Source organism: Onychostoma macrolepis, chromosome 01 (genome assembly GCF_012432095.1).
Source record: "Onychostoma macrolepis isolate SWU-2019 chromosome 01, ASM1243209v1, whole genome shotgun sequence".
Taxonomy (NCBI): Eukaryota; Metazoa; Chordata; class Actinopteri; order Cypriniformes; family Cyprinidae; genus Onychostoma; species Onychostoma macrolepis.
In genome coordinates this window covers 29,486,406-29,503,120 of record NC_081155.1, presented here as the reverse complement: position 1 = coordinate 29,503,120, position 16,715 = coordinate 29,486,406, and the positions used below count along the sequence as shown (strand labels likewise).

At 35.9% G+C, this 16,715-nt stretch overlaps 3 protein-coding genes across 6 annotated transcripts; 1 reads left to right on the top strand and 2 right to left on the bottom strand.

Annotated features, from left to right (window-relative positions):
- On the bottom strand, window positions 1–4,748 carry anp32b (acidic (leucine-rich) nuclear phosphoprotein 32 family, member B). Of its 2 annotated transcripts, none has more exons than XM_058789157.1 (7): window positions 4,465–4,748; window positions 2,521–2,670; window positions 2,313–2,435; window positions 1,117–1,309; window positions 879–1,003; window positions 729–798; window positions 1–621 (listed from the first exon to the last, which is right to left on the bottom strand). In XM_058789157.1, exons 1-7 carry the CDS (start codon window positions 4,516–4,518, stop codon window positions 539–541), a joined length of 798 nt encoding a protein of 265 aa, XP_058645140.1. In that variant the 5' UTR covers window positions 4,519–4,748; the 3' UTR covers window positions 1–538. The 2 variants fall into 2 exon arrangements, with proteins under 2 accessions (XP_058645140.1, XP_058645130.1); XM_058789147.1 differs by having other exon boundaries at window positions 1–624; window positions 4,465–4,742.
- A 2,747-nt stretch (window positions 4,749–7,495) lies between these two features.
- On the top strand, window positions 7,496–9,725 carry hemgn (hemogen). Of its 2 annotated transcripts, XM_058782725.1 has the most exons (5): window positions 7,496–7,639; window positions 7,741–7,804; window positions 8,643–8,733; window positions 8,848–9,167; window positions 9,295–9,725. In XM_058782725.1, the coding sequence occupies exons 2-5, from the start codon at window positions 7,750–7,752 to the stop codon at window positions 9,405–9,407; spliced, it is 579 nt and encodes a 192-aa protein (XP_058638708.1). In that variant the 5' UTR covers window positions 7,496–7,639; window positions 7,741–7,749; the 3' UTR covers window positions 9,408–9,725. The 2 variants fall into 2 exon arrangements, with proteins under 2 accessions (XP_058638708.1, XP_058638718.1); XM_058782735.1 differs by lacking the exon at window positions 7,496–7,639 and having other exon boundaries at window positions 7,646–7,804; window positions 8,643–8,721.
- Window positions 9,726–10,536: 811 nt separating this feature from the next.
- On the bottom strand, window positions 10,537–16,312 carry trmo (tRNA methyltransferase O). Of its 2 annotated transcripts, XM_058775889.1 has the most exons (6): window positions 16,073–16,312; window positions 15,832–15,983; window positions 15,448–15,622; window positions 14,105–14,262; window positions 11,777–12,325; window positions 10,537–11,696 (listed from the first exon to the last, which is right to left on the bottom strand). In XM_058775889.1, exons 1-6 carry the CDS (start codon window positions 16,162–16,164, stop codon window positions 11,485–11,487), a joined length of 1,338 nt encoding a protein of 445 aa, XP_058631872.1. In that variant the 5' UTR covers window positions 16,165–16,312; the 3' UTR covers window positions 10,537–11,484. The 2 variants fall into 2 exon arrangements, with proteins under 2 accessions (XP_058631872.1, XP_058631862.1); XM_058775879.1 differs by lacking the exon at window positions 16,073–16,312 and having other exon boundaries at window positions 15,832–15,999.
- Window positions 16,313–16,715: the final 403 nt, after the last annotated feature.

The following is a 16,715-nucleotide window of genomic DNA, read 5'->3' as shown; positions in this document are numbered from 1 at the left end:
CAAAGCACAAAATGTTATTTTATTTACAAAGTTTTTGTCTTACAGAAAGTAAAAATGTAGCTACAACCTTGATTTGTGCCACAGGCTGCCACACTAAAATTATGGCCCGCTTGTCACACAGTTGCTATAGCAATCTTATTGGGAAATTTGGAACAAAAACTAAAGGGGGAGGAAATGTCAACAAAAAAAGAAAGGAAAACAAAAACAAAAAGAAAAACAACACTTTCAACAAAATATTAAAAGCACAGACCCAAAACTAAATACCAGTCCCCAAAGTCCCCAGAGGTTTTGAAACACAAACGGGCAGGGGATTGACAGTGGACTTGTGGAATGCTGAGTAAGCCACCGATCCAGAAGGCTTTCATTCAGCTCGTAGGCTCCATATGAACAGCTCCACCCGTCCGGTACAGTCTTGCCCCCACAGGGAGCTTAGCGCTTGGGTAAAGGGGGAGTTGTGGAGGGAAGAAAGGTTGATGGGATAGCCAAGTTGTTGAAAAGGAAGGAGAGGGTAGGGTTGGTAACAGTTGTTCATTGGCTCTTAATCGTCCTCCTCATCGTCGTCGTCATCATCTTCATCGTCTGCTTCTCGTTTTCTCTTCTCACCCTTGCCTCCTTGCTCTTCTTCTGAGCGAGACGAAGCAATTACTTCATAAACACTCACACACCAAAGGAAGCAAACCAAGTCATAAAAAAAAGAAAAAAAAAGTGGTCATTCCAATACAACTCACCATCATCATCGTCGTCATCGTCATCATCTTCATCATCCTCTACTTCTCCATCCTGACCAAAGTCTTCCTCCTGAAACCAACAAGCCCATGTAATTAAATCAGCTGTTCTGTTTTAGTTTCCATAAGCAATACATCAAATTTAACTTGTACCTCGTCCTCTCCACTGCCATCCTCATCATCCTCCTCGCCTTCAACTTCATCTTCATCGTCATCATCATCTTCCTCTTCGTCAAACTCCTCCTCCTCTCCATCTTCATCCTCCTCCTCTTCTCCTTCTGTATATAAAGTGATATTAACGAACATTGCTAACCCCCAAAAAACTCGACAGTTGTTCAAACACAAACTTTATATATAAAAAATAAATTAAAAAAAGGCTGGCCACACCAACCCTCATCATCATCGTCATCGACCCCATCTCCATCAGCTTCTCCGTCCGAGTCCGACGCCTCGCGGTCATCCATATCATAGCCGTCTAGATATGTGAGCTGTGGAAGCAGCTTGAAGACGCTTTCCCGATAGTCATTCAAGTTTGTGACTTCGCAATTGAAAAGGTCGAGACTCTTCAAATGGTCAAGTTTTTTCTGCCAAAGTGAACAGATGAATCGCATAACTGTACAATTCCATTTTGTGTTGCACTGTCATCAAAATTAAGCACAGCTAAAACATTTCATTGCACACCTGAGGGCATATCATAAGATATCATCTTTTTAATATCATCGCAGCAGAAAGTTAGTCTTACAGGTTTGGAATGACATGAGGGTCATTTCCATTTTTGGCTGACCTGCTGCTTTAACCCTGTAAAGCCTGACATATAAATAGTCAGAACTTTTTTTTTTTTTTTTTAATATAACAGTTTATTGAACCTTTAAAGAAACAAAAAAAAAAAACTTTTAAACATCATAGTTGATACATCAGGCTTTTATGACTCATATAGTATAACAGAAGAACATGGAGCTCATACTCCAAAAAAAACACCTAAATTTATTTAGAGACCCAAACTGCACAGAAATATGCAATTTGGTGCATTTGCCAATATTTATATGACCAAAAGTTGGATGAACTTCTAACAGCTTGTACTGTAAATCAATGAGATCTAGCAGATTAATTAGAATGAAAACAGATATTTACATGCATTTTATATATCGCCCAATAATGTCTTTGTTTTAGTATAGTATTTAAATGTTTTGTTTTATGCTCAGTGCAATAAAATGTATAAATGAATGTGTATAGCATTTAACACTCCAAATTTAACATGATCTTTCTAAAACATTATGTATGGATCAAGTAAACCAAAGTTGCTTCAGTCCAGTAAGTGTTCATCTTACAATATTAATATGAGCATAACGTTTCTTCTTACGCTTACTTTGTTTTAATATACATTTAAATATATATAAAAATAAATAATAATAATTTAAGATTTCAATGCACAAAATACACTGAAGACCTGAAGTGTACAATTTGATCACATTGATAATTAGAATGTGCGTATAAAATATTTTACAGTAGGCTTTATAGGGTTAAGCAGTAAACTTGTAAATGTGTAAAAGTACATGCAAATTTATAAGACAGGAAGTCTGTACAAACCAAGGGTTCCAAAGTGCTGATGTCTTTCAGTTTGTTGCCACTTAGGTTTAGATGTGTAAGATTGGGGAGTTTTTCAGCTAAAACATCAAGGCCACCAGAGATTCTGTTGTCACTGAGTTCCAACTGAAAATGAACATGCATGCATATCAGAACACAACTTAGATAATATTGCACACTGTTAACAGAGACCAGTAAACACACTGATTACCTTTTTAAGTTTTCCGAGTTTAGGGAGGTTGGAGACCGAGAGAAGACCAACATTTATCAAACTTAGAAACTCAAGATTAACAAATTCTGCTGTGAGGCCTTCAATTTTCCCTTCATTTGATCTGCAGTTGTCAAGGACAAGTTCTCGTACCTAAAAACAACCAACATAAGAGGAAAATATAAATACTAGAAGAAATGTATTAACAATAAGGTTGAACAACAACAACAATACTGAATCATAAGAGCAACAGCTCAGATTTTAGCAGGCAGGGGGGTTGGACACGTTGGCCAACATGGACATGCTCAATGGAGGCGACAAACTATGCTGGTTAAAAAAAAAAAAAAGTTTCTCAACTGGGGGAAAAAAACCAAGGCGGCGACCCTTGCAAATACACTTGTTTTTAAAATGTTTGGGGAATTTAATGGTTTTTAAATTGCCATACGCGTTCGGCAAGAGTTTAGTCAAGAAACTAATCTGAAAACCACTGGATAATGTTTGCTAAGAGGTTGCTGCTGTTGTTGTATGGCCCTATGGCTCAGACTGTCGCAGCGAGTCACCAATGAGAAAACAGCAGATTACACGCCGACAGCCAGGCAACATGGACATATCCTAAAGACACCACGGTCTTTTGTGACATTTTGTGTGACAAACTGCAAATGGAGGGTATTTATGAGCTTGTGTAGGATGGAAGCGATGTGTCGATGGCGTATTCCTGCTGCGAAAGACGAAGACAGAGCGGAAATTAGTGAGACAAAAATGGAGAGTTTCTTTCTCTCGTGACAACATGGCGCCTCCTCAGATAGACTACATTGACAGAAAAACTCTACACATTAACCAAAACTCAACGCTGCGTTTGAAAACCTGACTCTATGCGGTTATTCATGTCACAGGCTAATATTTTACGCGACGTTTACTTGATTTTAAAACTGAACTTATATATTTCCGCCGGATTGCCCAACCAAACTAGCACATGTAACGTTAGCTTCTATTTACTCAGTCTCTCGTTCCGTCTTTGCACACGTTGTGTTACATATTACATCTTAAAAAAGTTTGAAAATCATCAGAGCGAGTATTTATTGAGTATAAGCGTTAGTTTAATCGGTAGTGGCGCGTGGGGAGTAATGGCGGGAATCAGCGCCTCGCAGCAGCGAGTAACAATAATTCAACACGATCGTATTAACGAATACGTGATAAATACTATACGTTTAAGATTACTTTTGAGCATCTCTTCGCAAATTGGCAAACTTTTATTTTTTTTTAAATTTCAGTACATTTTATAAATGTAATCGGAAAGCCTCCGTGCCCTTTAGAATAAAATTCATAATTCGAGTGCATGTTCGTCAAATTATCTATTTACTCTATTTTTTTTGAACGGGTGGTCTTATTATTACTATACCAGGACATCCTAGCAAAGGAGGATCTGTGTTTTATGGTGATGGAGACCAAAATGTGACCGTATTTAAGAAAATGTGTTAGTGTATGGCTATCTTCAGAGTATAGCTGGTTTATTACTTTAGCTTTTAAGTGCCTGTAATAAAGGGCGCCTCATGTTAGCAACAAACATGGCCACCACGGTGAAATAAACCATCCCATCCATATCCTACAACGCCGATGTTAAAATAAGCGTATATTTAAGCATAAAAGCATGCCAGATCACGAATACACACATCCAGCATGGGGGGCTTAAAATGCTGCAATAATGCCTTGAGCTTTCCAAACTAACTACTCAGTATGGCTTACACAGTCTGGATCATTTCATATCGAAACAGACGAATGAATATTATTGCTGTGAATATACACGCAGCACTTTCTCGTCTAACTCTGTACCAGGGGTATTACACCCATGTGCTTACCATTAAACTACACACAGGTCAGTGGAAGTAGAAAGTAGCACAGCTAGCATGGCTGGGCACAAAACTAAAGGTTTGGCTCAAAATTACTCACATCAGATGGTGTCCTGTTCCTCAGCTCCAAATGAATCCTCTTTTTCATGTCCATATCGCCCCTCAAAAGTTGGACTCTTCCCTCTTGGGTTCTGGAGGAATTTCTGTTCAGCCCAAAAGGTAGAAAGATGCCTTAATGGAGGGAGAATATGGGACTGTATAATGATCTGAGCCCAGCGCCAAGTTACTCTGGGAGAGCAGAAACCATGGAGGGAAACGGCACTGAAACAAATATATACTCAATAGCGCCATCTCTGGCCAACGACGCCCACTGCAGCCACACAAACACAAGATCAAACAGTGCTGCATTACAGTAGGCCAAAAGTTTGTCTAAATGTTGTAATTCAAGTCAAATTTGTTGGAAATGTATGCCATGTATGTTTAATTCTATGTAACTTATTGTTTACATAATCAATAAATAATGTGCATTATGGCTTTTAAAATGCATTCATCATCTGGGGAAGTTGAATTATAGGCAAACACTGAACCCTGTTTTTATCTGTCTGGGTTCAAATGGCCTTGTCATTATTTGATGGTGTTATCTGCAATAAAACGTGTTAACCTCAACATCATTGCATTTTCTTTGTTACATCAAGTTTTTCTAGCTTAGCCAGCCTACATGTGATTAATGCAAATAATATGTTTAAAAATAGACAGCAAGATATTCCTTTAACTCTAACCCCCGGTTTCACAGACAAGGCTTAAGTGTAAGTCTGAGCTGTTTTAACTGAAAAAAACATGCACTGACTGATCTTAAAATATATCAGTGCCTTTGTTTTGTCTCGAGATGCACACCAGTAATGTTTTTTTTTTTTTCCTAAGGCATGTTAATAAAAATTACTTAAATTTCCTAATTGAACAATAGCCTAATCCTGGCTTAGTCTAAGCCCTGTCTGTGAAACCGGGCCTAAATGTTTCACAAAAGAAATAATTGCATATTCAGTATTTTATTTTATAGCCAAATGGAGTGTTCTCTTCCCATCCACCATATTATTATCTCAAATATATATTAGATGTGATGTCTTATTTTAATAAGACATTTCCCTACTATGACTTTTTTATAGTGCTTATACATTAATGGACATTAATTTATTTTATTAGGTTAATGCTTAATCTGTGTCTGGGAAGCAAACCACTTTATACAGATTAAACCCACTATTAAATGATTCTAAATGAACAACGAACAACATTTCTCTCTTTGAAACTAGTTTCATGTTCTTGCTATTCAGGGAGACAACAAACTGTTATAACATGCCACAAAACAGTGTTTTTTGTTTTGTTTTTTAAATGAGGGGTTTCTATAATTTATACTATTTAAATTATACATACAGTATATATTGCAAAAAGTAAAATGTATTTGTTTTATATATTGTTTAACCTGTGTTAATGTTATAAACATTGTGTGCTGTTCAACAAGTCTACTTGCTGTGTAGGAACTTGCCAGAAGAGGGCATCATTTTGTTTCTTGTTTCTGCATTGTCAGGTCTCTCTCATCCTGCAATATTAGAGACAAAAAGTATATGAAATTAAGGGGTAATAACTTATAACAGTTACAAAAGTATATGCAAAGGAAAGTCACATTACATTAAAGACAAACTAGCAATAAGAGCTATAAGCATCTTGAGGCAGCAAGAACCAAAGGGGCCACACAGAGTCAACCGCAACTCTAAATGCGTTAAACTTTACATTTCTTAAATATTTCAAGAGAAACCATTTAGAAAATATTCACTCCATTTGCTAGACATGAACAAACTGACAAAGATGAATAGAGGTCAAAGCTCACCTACGACTCTCAAACTTCCCAGATTTGTTGGTAAATAACACAAAAGTACATCAAATTTGCACCTATGAGAACCCCTAGGTTTAACCAGCACTGTATGCCATCATGGTAGGAGATTTGTAACTGTGAAGTCATCTTATTTCTATCTTAGTCCAATGATTGCACAGTTGCATACTGGCCAAAGAATACGAGGCTGATTGTACACGATGCATATGGTGCAAACACTATCTATTCTCTCATGATATTCCATGTGCTCCAGGATGACAACAACTCAAAATAAACTGCAAAACATTTTTTTTTTTTTTTTTTTTTACAGGGTAGAGTCAAACACCTTCCATGGCCTCTCTGACTATACTGACATCTCTGAACATGTACTTCATCCTACAAAGAACTGGAGGCTTGTCTTCATGAAGAATAATGCATTATCCCACACATGCTTCAACTGTTCTGTAGGCATCTCGATATTAAAATGCTGTTCAGTGTTGCAGTTATTTTGTTACAATGGTGGAGGTTAACCAAATTATAACAGTAGGAGAGAAGAAAACTAGCATTTAATTTTAATTAAATGCCTGCTAGGGGAAAGTAATCTATTGTGAAAAGTGTAACAAATTTATAAATTAATGTTAAATTATTTTAATTTAGGATAAATTTTGAATGTCTATGGTAATATTTAATTCATTGACCTTAGAGCTGTTCAAGGCTGTTGATGCACAGTATCTACTTAATGGTGGGAGAGCAGACCTCAATATGTTTTGACACGATTGTGAACGCCCTGAAAGTGAGCGGCAGAGATAAAATGGTTATGTATGAGTGGCCAGAGAGGGCAGGCACTTTGCAGCCCTTTTGAGTATTCAAATAACATGGAAATACTGAATGCAGAAACACCTTTAATGTCAGCATCATTTTTTTTTATCACTTTGAAAAGGGATAGTTTATTGTGGCTGGGAAGTTTTTAACTGTGGTGTCTTCAAACTACAAAGACTAACAATTAAAGAGACAGTCTCTCTGTGTAAGGATTTGTTAATTTGTGAATAGACCATATGGGTACCTGCATTTATTTTATTTTTAAATAAAATATATTTTATTTTATTATACTGTACCATTATACCATTCTTTGTCTTGGCCAATCTATAGTAGATTTAAATCTAATGTTAATCTCTGTTAGTATTATTATAATTTTTTTTAAAGATGATTTAGCTCCATGTTTGTCTATGGCCCTTGACCAGGTTAGGAATAGCGGTCATCTCTCATGACGACAGACAAACAGTCACATAAATGCACAGGCTGTCAGAGCCATGACCTCCTTTTTTTACTTTCTTCTGTGAGTATTGTGCCAAGTTCTCCACCTTTGCAAATAAGATAAGAGCACAACTGCAAGAACTCTCCCAGCATTACGGTAATGTTTAACCAGATAATTATTCTCTTAGCAGCAGGAAAAGTAAATGGGCACAATTTTTTTCAGTCCTGTCATTTCAATACTTCATATTCATGTGACAGGACAACAAAATGGAGACATTAGAGAAAGAGATCCCGCCATCTGAAGTACAAGATTCTAATGAAGGTATGACTTTTAAAACTTCATAATGAATCACTTTTAAAAGAGCATGCTTGCTTGATTTTTTTCATTATTAATTTATTAATTGTTTATCCATTAGTGACTGTTGAGTTTTTTTTTTATGAAAAGGTTTGGATGAAACATTTTATCAGATGATAAACAAAAAACAGAAAAATTAGTAGTCCTTTAATTTGTAAAATGACATTTATGTAATTAAAAAAAAATAATAATAATTATTAGCAATGATTAGATATTTGAAAGATCTAGCAACAATGCTGAAGTTGGAATCCAGCTAACAGGGAACATTCTCAGAAGTTTGTTTAACAGTGTGGCAAGGTTCTCACAAAATTATGAACAAAAGTTCTTTCAGTGACATTGGCACAAAGATGTTATTTATACAGCATTCATGGAATGTTTTTTTCTGAAATGCTTTTAGTTGGACACTCGACTAATGTCTTTAAATGTTAATACTTAAGAACATTAAAAATTAACATACCCATAATGTTTGCAAAATAATAAAATGGAATGCTCCCTAAACGTTAGCAAAAAAAAAAAAAGCATTTTGAATGTTCAGAGAACCTCAATAAATAATTATTTTATAAAATAATGAGAACATTAGCAAAATGTTCTTAGAATATATTTTGGTTATCTGGCAACAACCTTAACTGGCGTGATTCTTATCTATGTCAATGCATCTACATTTCTTCTGAACCATGCATTGAGCAGTTTTTCATACACTCATGAATTCTGAATACTTGTGGTTGGTTTTACCTTAGCTAATGTTACAAAGTAAACTGCACTTCCTGCAGCAGGCAAAGGAGTGAGTGATTTGTTTGTTTGGTAGGTGGAATTCGGCTGCGACTGAGAGACAGAGACCTGTTGAAGAAACGAAAGGCTGAGGCAGAGGAAAAGGCAACCAACCAGTGGGTTTATGGGTAAAGCTAGTGTTGAATTAGGCCAATAAAAGCACTGGAAAAGGCCTAGAGCACTTATTTATTTTTCAATGACATTGTGATATTTTGATGCAAATACACAAATTTTGAACGCAGGGCACAAAGCCTTAAAAGAGTGAAAAAGAAGACCAGTGGTACCCCAGGAAAGAAGGGTCGACCAAGGAAAGAACCGCCTGTAGTTATTCCAGAAGATCTCGGTCTGCCTCAGGAAACAGATCCTTCTCCTGTCACACTTCCTATCACAGAACCTGTATTACTCACGATAGCAGAGACAGTGCCTTTAGTACCAGCTGAGCCACAACCAGAGCCGGCGCCCGTGGAAACATTGAGTGAAACACCTCTGGAGTTTCTGATTGAGGATCTGGGGCCTGAGGAGGAGGAAGACATGCCTCAAAAAAGCCTTATCATTGATACAGGTATGTGCAGAAATGCCCCTTGTTTTTAACAGGGGTCTACATTAATTAATGGGTGGTTCATTTATAAAATGAAGAATTTTATTTCTTTATTTGTCAGAACAAATGAATAATGTCCAGTTTATTTTAGGTGATGACGAGCAGCCATGTGCTGACCTGAACAGTCAAGTCTCAACGCCAGTGTATCCTCCAGCATCTGCTCCTTCTCAACCAGAGAGTCTATCTGAGAATCTAATAATCTGAGTACCTCCTTTCAACAGAAAAAAATTAATTTGATCTAATTTACTATTTCAAAGAATTTCTAAACCCAAAAGAACAAATGTATATTTATTAAAATTCGTTATGTCTCCATGTATATATGCCACTTAACAGTACTCTGTCAAATAAAAACCATTCTAGACATTTTGTTAATAAAATAAAAACCTGATATTGTTACAGTATAGTACTTTTGTGTTCTTTTATAATTTTGAAGCAACTAGAACATTGCCTTAAGCCTATATTACGAATAATCTTTGAGTTTGTACAACTGACTATTTTAAAATAAATTGGTTTTATATTTTGTCTTTGTCTAGTCATTTCGTCACTGCATTCTAAAACCATCACGCTCCTGTGGGAATACATTTTATTTTGCAAAAGGTGTACTATTGACAGCTAGCGGTTGAAATGGGTACTGCAGTCCAAATTCAAAATACAGGGCAGTTGTTTCACCACAGACTCGATGCTCACGCGGGTTGCCAGATTGAGGAAGGAAACAAGCCTACACGGAGTAGATTACTTATCATTACAAATTGTAGTCTGTTACTGATTACATGATGAAAACTGTAGCTAGTAACGGAATCTAGGTTACTCATTTTAGGTAATGTATTCTGATTACTTTTTAGATTACTTTTAGATTACATTATCCAACTTTTAAACATACCATATTGGTATAATATATATATTTTAGCAAAGAAAAAGAAAAATTATTTTTTTTATATTAACATCATGAAATGCATTAAACATTACATTTCACCAGGGTTTCACCGATGTAAAATATAAAAATGGATATAAAAATGGATAAAAACCACTTGAACACTAAAAATATAAATATATTCGTTTACCTGCACGTTAATATGACCATTAAACAATACCAGGGAATTTTAAACATGTGAATTTGTTAAAATTATTTAGATATTAACTGCACTATTTTAATTCAAGGAGTTTGGCTGACAAAAACATTGTGCCATTGTGTAAATAATATGCAACCATGTAATCCAAAAAAAGTAACTAATCTCATTATGAGCATTTTAAAATGCAATGTCCCCCTAATTACAAGTACATAATATTTTGAATATGATTACATGTGATAAGTTACTACCCAGCTCTGACAAACTGTAAGTTGACAAGTTTATTTATCCACATTTTAATGTCTCTGGTCATAGAGCTTTTAGATCGGGTCAAGTAGAATCTGAAAACTCTGTTTATTTGCTGGCTTTCATGGCTGCAATACGTGGTGTTTTCTGCCAACTGGCCACCCAGGGTGTCAAAATATTACTGGTTAAACTGGCAGAGGATCAAATCACACAGACCAAGACATAATCAGACGTTCTGACACAGAACAGACATTTCAAAATACAATTAATGGCTGCAGCATTGTTTTGTGGAGGAACATGTGAGCTTAGCATCTTTTCTAAATACAGTATCTGTAAACACATCATGGAATTTTATGCTTTAGTAATGTCAAAAAATTACATACGGCACCTTTAATAAACCCAGCACTTTAATGAAAACATTTAACAAATTATGTAATAAATAATCATACACAAATTCTAGCAATTCAGTTGCTTGCTAAGGACAGTATGTTAACATTTAGATCTATGCTGTGAACCATAACATATCTTTAAAACAGTAAATTAGTGCTTTGAGACAATATTTGTAATTTCCTGTTGCTATTAGTGCACACAAACAACAGACTAAATTTAGTTAATCATTAATCAATAACACAAATTTAGGGATAGTTCACCCAAAAATGAAAATGACATCACTAACTTTTTCTTCTTTGGAACACAAAAGCCGATATCTTGAAGAATGATGGTAACCAAACAATTTTGGTGACCACTGACCTCCATTGTATGGACAAAGAGAAAAAAATATTTTATGGACATTTCTCAAAAAACAAAACAAAAAAACCCCTCTTTTAAGTTCCACAGAAAAATCAAGTCTTATGGGTTTTGCAATGATATGAGGGTGAGTAAATGTTTACAGAATTTACATTTTTAGGTGAACTCTCGCTTTTATTTTTAATTTGACAGAAATCTCAGACAACATTTGTGAGTTCTTCTCAACTCTTCATAGGTTTGACTCTCACAACCTCAGCAAAACCATCTCCAAACCAGCAGGTGATGTCAGCTGTATCAAGGGTGAAGAAGAACAGGCGGTCCTGACAACGTGTGCGACGATATACTGATCTAGGGTCAGCTGACAGAATGCCTTTGATGGCTGCCACTGCCTCTTCTGGTCCTTTCAAGAACTGGAACTTTGGTCTTGTGCTGTCTATGAATCAAAAATCAATTAGAAATATTACAACTGCCTTCATTAGAAAAAAACCCTTAGGCATCAGAAAGATCTAATACCTGTACTGTCGCAGGGAACAAACTCTTTGAGCTCTTTCTCGGCATTCGCAGTAAACCGCACGTCCAAGTTACTGACAGGAGGTGCCCTGACCCAGGCAGCGATAGTACTGTAGTCCTCACATCCAAATTTAAGACTGGATGAACTTAAACGGTTGGTTGACAATGAAGTGCATTCAGGAGAATCTGTCTGTTTGTCTTCTGGACTTTCAGTGAAAAGCTGCTGTTGTTTGACATAGTTTTTAACCTCTGCTAACACATCAGTCACATCACTGGATCCACACCTTTCTGGCGGAGAGAAATCTGAAGGTCCAGCTGGACAAACTCTGAGCTCTGAGGAGGGTTCAGATGATGTCCCGGAGATGTTTGGTTCTTCGTCTAGATCCATCACTTGGGGCATCTGAGAGTCTGTGAATGGTGATGTTTGTCTATATTCACGGTTGGTATCATCTCTTCTTGTTTTTGGAGAATCGTAGTCTGGAATATATGGCTTGATGTCTAGCACAGGTGTTCCAGCAATAATATCAACATCTGACAAGTGAAGTGTATCCCCTTGAAAATCAAATGATAAAGGATTACTATATTGCTATATCCAGCATGTTAAAGGGTCTTTCAAATCAGAAGTTCCCTAAAAATTATTTTATGATCTTATGACGGTAAAGAACACATCTTCATATGGTAAACTATCATACTGACTATGGCAAACTTGATGTTACACTAGTTGTCCTGTTAAGGTGTTTGAGATTGAGGCAAGTAAATTAAAGGGATAGTTCACCCAAAAATGAAAATTCTGCCATTAATTACTCACTATAATTACTTAATTACTCACCCTCATGTCGTTCCAAACCTGTAAGACCTTCGTTCATCTTCGGAACACAAATTAAGATATTTTTGATGCATTCCAAGAGCTCTCTGACCCTCCATAGACAGCAAGGATCCTAACACAATCAAGGCTCAGAAACGTAGCAAGGAGATCGTTAAAATAATCCATGTGACATCAGTGGTTCAACCGTAATTTTACGAAGCTACGAGAATACTTTTTGTGTGCAAAGAAAACAAGAATAATGACTTTATTCACCAATTCGTCTCCTCCGCGTCACCCTATAGTGCCATTTTGGAGAGTATCGCATACGTAAACTACGTATGCTGTTCTGTGTCAGCAGCAACATAAGTGGATGCGCTGTTTATGCTTTGATCTGAACGTAAACAATGTATCCACGTACATACATTGCATATGTTGTATACGTATGTGATACTCTCCAAAATGGCGTTATAGGGTGACGAGGAGGAGACGAACTGGTGAATAAAATCGTTATTTTTGGGGTTTTTTGCGCACAAAAAGTGTTCTTGCAGCTTCGTAAAATTACGGTTGAACCACTGATGTCACATGGATTATTTTAACGATCTCCTTGCTACGTTTCTGAGCCTTGATTGTGTTAGGATCCTTGCTGTCTATGGAGGGTCAGAGAGCTCTTGGTATGCATCAAAAATATCTTAATTTGTGTTCCGAAGATGAACGAAGGTCTTACAGGTTTGGAACGACATGAGGGTGAGTAATTAAGTAATTATAGTGAGTAATTAATGGCAGAATTTTCATATTTGGGTGAACTATCCCTTTAAAGCTAAAGACGGTTAAATAAAACAAAAAACAAAACAAAAAAAATGCTAAAAGCACATAGCAAAATTAATATAAATTACTATAATTTAATACATATATTTAATATAAATTGCTTACAAAATTACTATAAAAATAAAGGCTAATTCACAATATTAATAGATACTATAGGAAAAAAATAAATGTTGTTAAAATTACACTGCAAAACAACACATAATAATCATCTAGCAGAGCAGTGGTTCTCAACCTTTTTGACTCCGAGGACCCCCCACTGTCCACAACAATATTCAAAGATCCCATGACTCTTCCAGCTGTTGGTGATTTACTACATAAAGATAAAGGTTAACAACTTTTTGAAATGTTTTTACTCACTATTTCCACATGATAAAATAATTTAGAGCTAAGCATAACTGAAATGTGTAATCATTATAAAAACTTCATGGAGCTGAGATTATTTTTATTTATTTATTCTTAACTCTTTTCCAGTTCTAGAAATTACACTTTTAAAATTAGGCTACCTTGCCTCATATATTCAGGTTTGTCAACACACTGGGAATCCTCATTCTTCAAAGAAATATGCAAAATTGTTGAATCAATTAAAATAATATATCTACATTTAGTTTTATTTAAGTTTTCTGAAACCCACTAGTGGGTCCCGGCCTCCTGGTTGAGAATCACTGTCCCAGAGGTCACTCAGTCTTGTGAATATGTGGTACCTGTGATTCTTTCTAGCTTAGCCAAGGTCAGTCCCAAAGCATTAGGCCTGTGGGGGCTACGGGTGGAGTACACCCCCACCCTCTGGCCATTCAGACGGGGTGGCTTTACTTTGGCTTTGTAGCTCATTTGCCCATTCTTATGGAAGACGAAAACGATCCTGAGAATAAAAAGACAAAAGAGTTCACTTCACACAAATGTATAAGGAACTTTCAATTGTCATTAATTAGGTCTGCTCACCTGTGAGACCCGTCTATACACATTATTATTTGTTATACTCTCTCTGTTCCTTTTGTTCTAACTGAACTAGGTAAGAAGGCTTTTATGTATGCAGCTCCATCTGACTGGAATCTTCTTCAATCGAAATTACATTTTAAAACAGTTATTTGGCAAATGGAAGATGGCTTAATGATATGTAATTGTTTGAAGTGTTCTTAGTTGGTTTGTGTTGTGTAAATCCGTGATGAAACTGATTGTATTGCTGCCCATTTTGGCCAGGACACTCACGTGAAAGAGATTTTTAATCTCAAGAGTCTTTTCTGGTTAAATACTGGTTTCTGGTTCATTCATTAAATTTACTTCTCATCATTGCTAAACCTATTCTCTTTTGATTTAGCATGATCAACGCTACATTGCTATTTTTCTCAATTAAAAATTCTCTCTATTTTCTTAACTGTCTGACTTTTTTCACAACATGCAAGCATTTTGCTTTTTGCTACTAGGGTTGCAATAGTACAAGATTTTCACGGTATGTGTAAGAATGTGTAAGTGTATATCTCCCTTTTTAAAAATAAAAATTAAAAAATCTGTTTATCTTTCACTAAAAAAAAAAAAAAAAAACAAAAAAAAAAAAAGAGTAAAAAAGGTAGGCCTACATAACCTTCAAAAATGTGTCACATTTTCAGTCAGGAATTTTGTGAGAAGGAGAAAGATTTTCATATGCAGTATTCAAAACAGGTTCAAGTTGGTCATGTATTTCACCACGGTGACCAACAGGAAGCTGCTTGGTTTAAAAGTTACTTTTGTTTGAACTGTGCTTTACACATTGTTAAATTATATACAATAGATCAAAATTTTGCAAATGTGACTGTGCCTGTATCTGCAATTTGCTTTTAAACAACCTAAATGGGAGAGGAAAAAGAGCATATATATATATTTTTTTTTTTTTTTTTTTTTTTTAAATATATATAGGACTGTTATTATTTTATTTCTGAGACCAGATTACCATATCAGCATGTATTTCTTGAGTTCTGTATGTGGTGAAAGTTGACAAATCTAACAGGCAGTCAAAGAGGAAAGGAGATGTGCACACACAAATGAGTTTCTCCATCCATTTTCTACATACCAGATATGGGAGTACTGTTCCAGGCCAACTAAAGAATGCTCAGGGTTATTGAAGACTGAGGGTTCAATCTTTAAGCTGGCCCGAGAAGAACTGCATATGGTGGGTTGTCGTGGAGTGCCATTTTTGACTGCAAAACATGACCTGATGTATCCAATCGGTACCGTCTGAATACGCCCTGAGACCGCAAAGACAGACAAATACAGTTTATTTGACATGAAATCTAAGCTGTGACCAGTTAACATGGCAACGACTGGACCCAAAGAGGCTCTCTTTCTTCACTGACAGCCATTTTAGTTTATACATTCAAAGTTTTCTCAAATGATGACAAAGACTGCAGAATCAAAAGAGAAAGTGGGTCTATATGTGGTATTAAATGTATTTTACCTTGCTCTAATAACTGATTGATTTCACTAGGGCTTTGAGTTGGGCTTTTGATCACTGATTGTAATCTGTCTTCATGTTTACAGTCTGTCAGCATGGACTGAAGAGATGACATCTGCTTCTTATGTGTTCGTATGGCTCCATCCATCTGCTGTCTGTGTTCAACAAACCAATCAATGAATGGAGGAAACTTCTTTTCAGGGCAATCTTAACTCATATTCCTCAATCATTATGCTTTAAGAACCTACCTGAGGTTTTTATCTCTCTTCTCATTACTGACGCCTGCTGTGTGAGTTTTCTGACTTGTTCAGCACAACTACATACTGGAGGCGACATTTTAGTTGTAGCTGAAAATTATGCTATGGTAAACTGGTTTGTTTGTTCCATCAGCTGCTCTGCGTCCACTGCAGTACGAGCACGTGTTTTGATTTTGGGAGGAACACGTTGGACGACCAACTACTTTCACAGAATACACTTCCTCTTTATGTTTCTGAAAAATAGAGCACCACAGGGACATACCGCCACCTACTGTTCACTGTGCAAACAACACGGGCCCTATATATATATATTGTAAAAAAAAAAAAAAATCTTACATAGTTTTTTTTTTTTTTTTTAAATTTCACACACATTTCTTTAAAAATAAATAATGGTTGAGCAATTTTAATATTGACCATTTAAATAATGTCAATTTAAGTCAATTTAAATAAGGAAGTTATAATATTTTAGTACTTCACACTTTTTAAATATACAATTCACTGTTGTTATATTAGAACATCAATTTTAGCACTACTAAAATACACCTGCACATGTTTGTTTGTTTGTTTTATCACTCTCTGAGACCACATTTACATAATATGTCCTATTGTTCAGCCTTGCAATGCTAACTG